Source organism: Pagrus pagrus (assembly GCF_965226575.1).
Source record: "Pagrus pagrus genome assembly, chromosome: 11".
NCBI classification, from domain to species: Eukaryota; Metazoa; Chordata; class Actinopteri; order Spariformes; family Sparidae; genus Pagrus; species Pagrus pagrus.
Genome location: NC_140195.1, coordinates 317,731 through 325,000, shown reverse-complemented (window position 1 = coordinate 325,000; position 7,270 = coordinate 317,731). Strand labels below are relative to the sequence as shown.

The 7,270-nt window shown below is 49.1% G+C and overlaps 1 protein-coding gene across 2 annotated transcripts in view; it reads right to left on the bottom strand.

The window, feature by feature from the left end:
* fgd1 (FYVE, RhoGEF and PH domain containing 1) overlaps positions 1–7,270 on the bottom strand; it is a 45,250-nt gene that overhangs the window by 33,587 nt on the left and 4,393 nt on the right. The window contains exon 1 of one of the 2 annotated variants that reach the window (XM_084367957.1): positions 1,277–1,604. The exons of the other annotated variant lie outside the window; for it this stretch is intronic. Within the exon in view, the coding sequence (XP_084224083.1) occupies positions 1,277–1,331 (55 nt within the window). The 5' untranslated portion in view covers positions 1,332–1,604. Of the gene's footprint in view, positions 1–1,276; positions 1,605–7,270 lie in introns of those variants that run through there. 2 annotated transcript variants of the gene reach the window in all.

The window sequence follows — 7,270 nt, the reverse complement described above, 5'->3', positions numbered from 1 at the left end:
TTCACAGGTCGTCCTGCAGGTTATTGAAGTGGTTCTACACCTCCTGCAGGATGTTCTAGTTCTAGGGGTTCTGGTGACTAAACACCTGTGAGATGTTGGATTGACTGGTTACTGTGGTCCATCTGTGATTATATAGAACATCTAAAGGAGGTTCTATTGTTTTCAAGTGAGGCTTTGAGAACAGAAGGTTGTAACGTGTTGATGAGGTTCTAAGGGTCATTATGGAGGTTCTTCATCCCTTTAGGTTGTTCTCGTCACCCTTAAGGGCATCCCAGCATCCACAGGAGGTCCATCAGTCAGGAGGTTCTAGGGGTTCTGTAAATGGTTCAAGTTATGCTTTAGAAGGTTCTAGTCATCACTGAGGAGGTTCTGGAGGTGCCCAGGTCCTTCTGGATGTACACAGTGATGTGATCATGTGACTCTACAGCTCCAAATACAAACCAGTCCAGAACCAGCACCAGGTTCTGTTGATGAAACAGGGATCTTACTGGTCTGTGAGGAAGTCCTGGCACACACACACACACACACACACACACACACACACACACACACACACACACACACACACACACACACACACACACAGGTGGAGCAGAACCAAAGACCCAGCAGAGGAAACACTGTAACAGACACCACCTTCAGCATGGACAGCATTTTAAGGGTTAATAGTAGTGTGTGTGTGTGTGTGTGTGTGTGTGTGTGTGTGCGCGTGTGTGCGCGTGAAGGGGGGGGGGGGGGGTCCCGTCTGTCTGCAGAATCAAACCAAAACACACACACACACACACACACACACACACACACACACAGGCTGTCATTAGACCTCCTGTCTGTTTGTGCTGCTGGATTAAGGAGTATTGATCAGCTGATCGGATCAATGGTGATCGAACATGAGGACGAACACTGACATGACTGTTTGTTTCAGCTGATCACACACACACACACACACACACACACACACACACACACACACACACATCTGGCAGACGCAGTATCATGCAGCCATACTAGCCTACATTCACTGCGGCGAGATGTCGGTCAGTGTGTGCGCGTGCACGGCAGCCTGTGTGACAACCCCCCCCCACCCCCCCTCCCCAATCATCACCACCATCATCATCATCATCATCATCATCATCATCGATAACATGATTCCTCCACATCAGAAATAAGAATGAGATGCGAAGCAGTGCGGAGGCTGCAGCAGTGCGCGCCCGCGCGTTCTGGTGCGCCGGTCCTCGGCAGCAGGTATGTGTCGCGCGCGGTGCAGATGTGGACTCACCCCTCAGGCTGGTTCTGTCCATGTACATCGCGCAGCAAAACACAAATCCGGTCATTAAAGAGACGTTGGTGCGAGAGAGCGGCTCTCCCTCCACAGCACGAGGAACTAACGGCTCACACACTCACACACACACACACACGGGCACGGACCGGACCGCAGCGGAACGCCTCCGACAATCACACACACACACACACACACACACACACACACCGACCGACCGTCCGGAGCGGCTGACAGACCGACAGGCTGCTGCTGCTCCGACAACTGGGTCAGTCCGCTCGGTGTGAAGCACGGCGCTGCCCGGTGTGAGAGCGGCGGGCGGCGGCACAGAGAGGGGGGGAGGGTACACCAGCCTCTCTCTCTCTCTCTCTCTCTCTCCCTCTCTCTTCAACGTGTTGTCAAGGAAACCAAAATGGAGAGAGAGCAGCGGTGACAGTGACAGAGCTACAGTCACATGTAACCTACATACACACACACACACACACACACACACACACACTACATACATACACACACACACACACTACATACATACACACACACACACACACACACACACACACACTTCACACACGCACACACTACATACATACACACACACACACTACATACACACACACACACACACACACACACACACACTACATACATACACACACACACTACATACATACACACATACACACACACTCTACATACATACACACACACACTACATACATACACATACACACACACACACACACTACATGCATACACACACACACACACACTACATACATACACACACACACACACACTACATACATACACACACACACACACTACATACATATACACACACACACACTACATACATACACACACACACACACACACACTACATACATACACACACACACACTACATACATACACACACACACACACACACACTACATACATACACACACACACACACTACATACATACACACACACACACTTCACACACACACACACACACTACATACATACACACACACACACTTCACACACACACACACACACACAACATACATACACACACACACACACACACACACACTACATACATACACACACACACACTTCACACACACACACACACACACACTACATACATACACACACACACACACACACACACTATGGCGGTAGAATCGTGTCATAATGCGTGCGCACCTATCAGCTGAACGTGTCACACGCGTGTGCTTTGACGCCTGTGCAGCGAGCAGCGCCTGACGTGTAATGTAGTTTCCTCATTGACTTATAATGGTCCCCCGTTCACACGCACGTTCACGCGTATGACTGCTGCACGCCGGTAATCACACTACGCGTAGTGACTACGTGTAACATTCATGCGTTTTTATGCGAACGCACGCATTAACGCACGCATGAAGATAATTGAACATTTTTGTCACACGCTCACATGTAGGCGGAAATGACGTGCGCAAACTATGTAACGCGTAACAAGATGCTGCGTGCGTACGAAGCAGCGTGCGCACGTCTGTCTGTCACTGTTTGACAAATGTTGTCACGCGTTCACACACGCGTGCGGTCGCAGTTTCTGATGTGCGACCGGAAGTTGATCTGCACCGTGCGCAACACACCGCGTACTTAGACGCCTCGCGTATTTGGCCTTTTCATTTTATTGAAGTGTCGTCAACCAGGGGAGGCAGCAGTGAGCCAGACACTGCTGCCAGAATTATAAAAGAAGAATGAGAAGGAGGAGAAGTGTTTTTTTTTGTTATATATATATATATATATATATATATATATATATATTTATATATATATACACTCACTGGCCACTTTATTAGGTACACCTGTCCAACTGCTCGTTAACGCAAATTTCTAATCAGCTAATCGCATGGCAGCAACTCAATGCATTTAGGCATGTAGATATGGTCAAGACGATCTGCTGCAGTTCAAACCGAGCATCAAAATGGGGAAGAAAGGTGATTTAAGTGACTTTGAACGTGGCACGGTTGTTGGTGCCAGACGGGCTGGTCTGAGTATTTCAGAAACTGCTGATCTACTGGGATTTTCACGCACAACCATCTCTAGGGTTTACAGAGAATGGTCCGAAAAAGAGAAAATATCCAGTGAGCGGCAGTTCTGTGGGCGCAAATTCCTTGTTGATGCCAGAGGTCAGAGGAGAGTGGCCAGACTGGTTCGAGCTGATAGAAAGGCAACAGTAACTCAAATAACCACTTGTTACAACCGAGGTATGCAGAAGAGCATCTCTGAACGCACAACACGTCGAACCTTGAGGCGGATGGGCTACAGCAGCAGAAGACCACACCGGGTGCCACTCCTGTCAGCTAAGAAAAGGAAACTGAGGCCACAATTCGCACAGGCTCAGCAAAATTGGACAATAGAAGATTGGAAAAACGTTGCCTGGTCTGATGAGTCTCGATTTCTGCTGCGACATTCGGACGGTAGGGTCAGAATTTGGCGTCAACAACATGAAAGCATGGATCCATCCTGCCTTGTATCAACGGTTCAGGCTGGTGGTGGTGGTGTAATGGTGTGGGGGATATTTTCTTGGCACACTTTGGGCCCATTAGTACCCATTGAGCATCGTGTCAACGCCACAGCCTACCTGAGTATTGTTGCTGACCATGTCCATCCCTTTATGACCACAGTGTACCCATCTTCTGATGGCTACCTCCAGCAGGATAACGAGCCATGTCATAAAGCGCGAATCATCTCAGACTGGTTTCTTGAACATGACAATGAGTTCACTGTACTCAAATGGCCTCCACAGTCACCAGATCTCAATCCAATAGAGCACCTTTGGGATGTGGTGGAACGGGAGATTCGCATCATGGATGTGCAGCCGACAAATCTGCAGCAACTGCGTGATGCTATCATGTCAATATGGACCAAACTCTCTGAGGAATGTTTCCAGTACCTTGTTGAATCTATGCCACGAAGGATTAAAGCAGTTCTGAAGGCAAAAGGGGGTCCAACCCGGTACTAGCAAGGTGTACCTAATAAAGTGGCCGGTGAGTGTATATATATATATATATATATATATATGTATGTATGTATAAAAAACGCTGCTGCTCGAGTCCTCAGTGGGACCAGGACGGTGGATCATTGATAAAAGTGCGTGCTTCCCCCGCCCCTCCCAACAAAAGTCCTGGGAGTGTGTTGCAGCTGTTCAGGTGCACAAACCTAACGCACCTCTCCAGCGGTCCCAGCAGTTCTCAATGAAGTGATTACCTGCGGGGGGCGTGGTTAACTTACAAATGTTTGTCATTGATTTTGTGTCTTATGTGAGAAACAAAGTAAAGAAACAGCAACAGAACTCTTTCTCTGTCTTCATGGAACAAATGAATCATGTCATGTAAAAGTCTGTATGTCTGTATCTCGTATTGGATCGATGGCTCCATCTACTGGATGAACATGGAACACAGAACAACTACGCGAGGCGTCTAAGTACGCGGTGTGTTGCGCACGGTGCAGATCAACTTCCGGTCGCACATCAGAAACTGCGACCGCACGCGTGTGTGAACGCGTGACAACATTTGTCAAACAGTGACGGACAGACGTGCGCACGCTGCTTCGTACGCACGCAGCTTCTTGTTACGCGTGAAATACAGTCTGCACGTAACAACGCACGCACGCACGCATAACAAAATTCTCATGCGTGCACACACCCGTTGCTGCGCATCTCTCTGGTTGTTTTGACATTGATATACCTTCATACAACACACACCACACAACACACACAACCACACCACACACAACCACACAACACACACCACACCACACACAACACACACAACCACACCACACACAACACACACAACCACACAACACCACACAACACACACAACCACACCACACAACATAACCACACACAACACACACAACCACACAACACACGCAGCCACATCAGTGACATCACAGAACAAACATGTAGAATCAATTAAAGGATGAACTTCATGCAGAGATTCAGACTGAAGTTCAGAGGAACGACCTGATCACTGCTGATCAATACTCTGTGATCACTGCTGATCAATACTCAGTGCAGCACTACAACACGTTGTGATCAGTATTATTATTATTGATGTGAACAGCTGATCGGTTCAGGAGCAGCTTGTTAGCAGCAGAGTGAAGCAGCAGCACCATCTGGATCCAACACACCAGTACCTGGTCCAACACACCTGTACCTGGGTCCAACACACCAGTACCTGGTCCAACACACCTGTACCTGGTCCAACACACCAGTACCTGGATCCAACACACTAGTACCTGGTCCAACACACCAGTACCTGGTCCAACACACCAGTACCTGGATCCAACACACCAGTACCTAGTCCAACACACCTGTACCTGGATCCAACACACCAGTACCTGGTCCAGCACACCTGTACCTGGATCCAACACACCAGTACCTGGTCCAACACACCAGTACCTAGTCCAACACACCTGTACCTGGATCCAACACACCAGTGTACCTGGTCCAACACACCAGTACCTGGATCCAACACACCAGTACCTATTCCAACACACCAGTCCCTGGTCCAACACACCAGTACCTGGATCCAACACACCAGTACCTAGTCCAACACACCTGTACCTGGATCCAACACACCAGTACCTGGTCCAACACACCAGTACCTGGATCCAACACACCAGTACCTGGTCCAACACACCAGTACCTAGTCCAACACACCTGTACCTGGATCCAACACACCAGTACCTAGTCCAACACACCTGTACCTGGATCCAACACACCAGTACCAAAAACAAGCGCTCCTGATCAGAAGGCGGCAGATCTAACTCCACCCCACAGCTGGATCTCCACATGAACACAAACAAACACACCCCTGTTATGGAGCTGCTGATGCTGCAGAGCACACACACATACAGACAGACAGGGTGATCAAAACAAACACACCCCAGGTCGTCAGGGTCTAACCTTGAATCAAGCACACCCACACAACTCAGAGTTACATAAAACAAACACACCCCAGTTACTGTAGAGTCAGGACAACAGAGAAAGAATTCAAACACACCCTCAGGTTACTGAGCTGTCAGTGCTGTGAGACAGTTAGACTCCACCCGGCTGTCTCTCTCTGATGCTCAATACAAACGCACCCAAAGACTCACACATCTGAGTGAAGGAAAAACAAACACACCCTGTTCTCATCTGGCAGGGGAGGAGATAAAGCTACAGGCTGACCTCTGACCTCACACACACACACACACACACACACACACAGACACACTCCCCTCCCCCAAGAGCAACAGTGGGCGACCCAGTGACCTACACAGAGACAAGCTCGCTCATCCATCCCCCCAGGACATCTATGAATGGAGAGAGAGAGGGTGTGTGTGTGTGTGTGTGTGTGTGTGTGTGTAGAGTTCAGCTGTTGGATGTTAACAGACTCAGTTATATTTTTGTGTGTTTATGTTTATTGAACAGCTGACGGCGTCGAGGCAGACAGGAAGTGATGCGCTCGCTGTGCTGAAGGTCCTGCTGGACACACTGAGCTGACAGGAAGTGAACACACACACGTGAACGTCAGACTGTAGAGAAACTAAAGCAGAACATCAGAACCATCAGTGAGAACCAGCACCAGGAGCCATGGAGACTCAGAAACCACAGCGTCTGGTTCTGTATGTGGTTGTGTGTGTCAGTGGGAGATTCCCTACAGAACCTCTGCAGTGTTCTGTTGGTTCCTGCTGAGCAGCTGAATCACTCTCAGTCTATTTTAAGCTTTAGCTCTTCATTCATATCTGAGCTGACACATGATGCAGGTTATTAACAGCTGCTGGCTGCAGGCCGGCCGCTCCACTACAGTTCTACAGTCCTGCTCGCTCCACTACAGTCCTACAGTCCTGCTCGCTCCACTGCAGTCCTGCTCGCTCCACTGCAGTCCTACAGTCCTGCTCGTTCCACTGCAGTCCTGCTCGCTCCACTGCAGTCCTGCTCGCTCCACTACAGTCGTACAGTC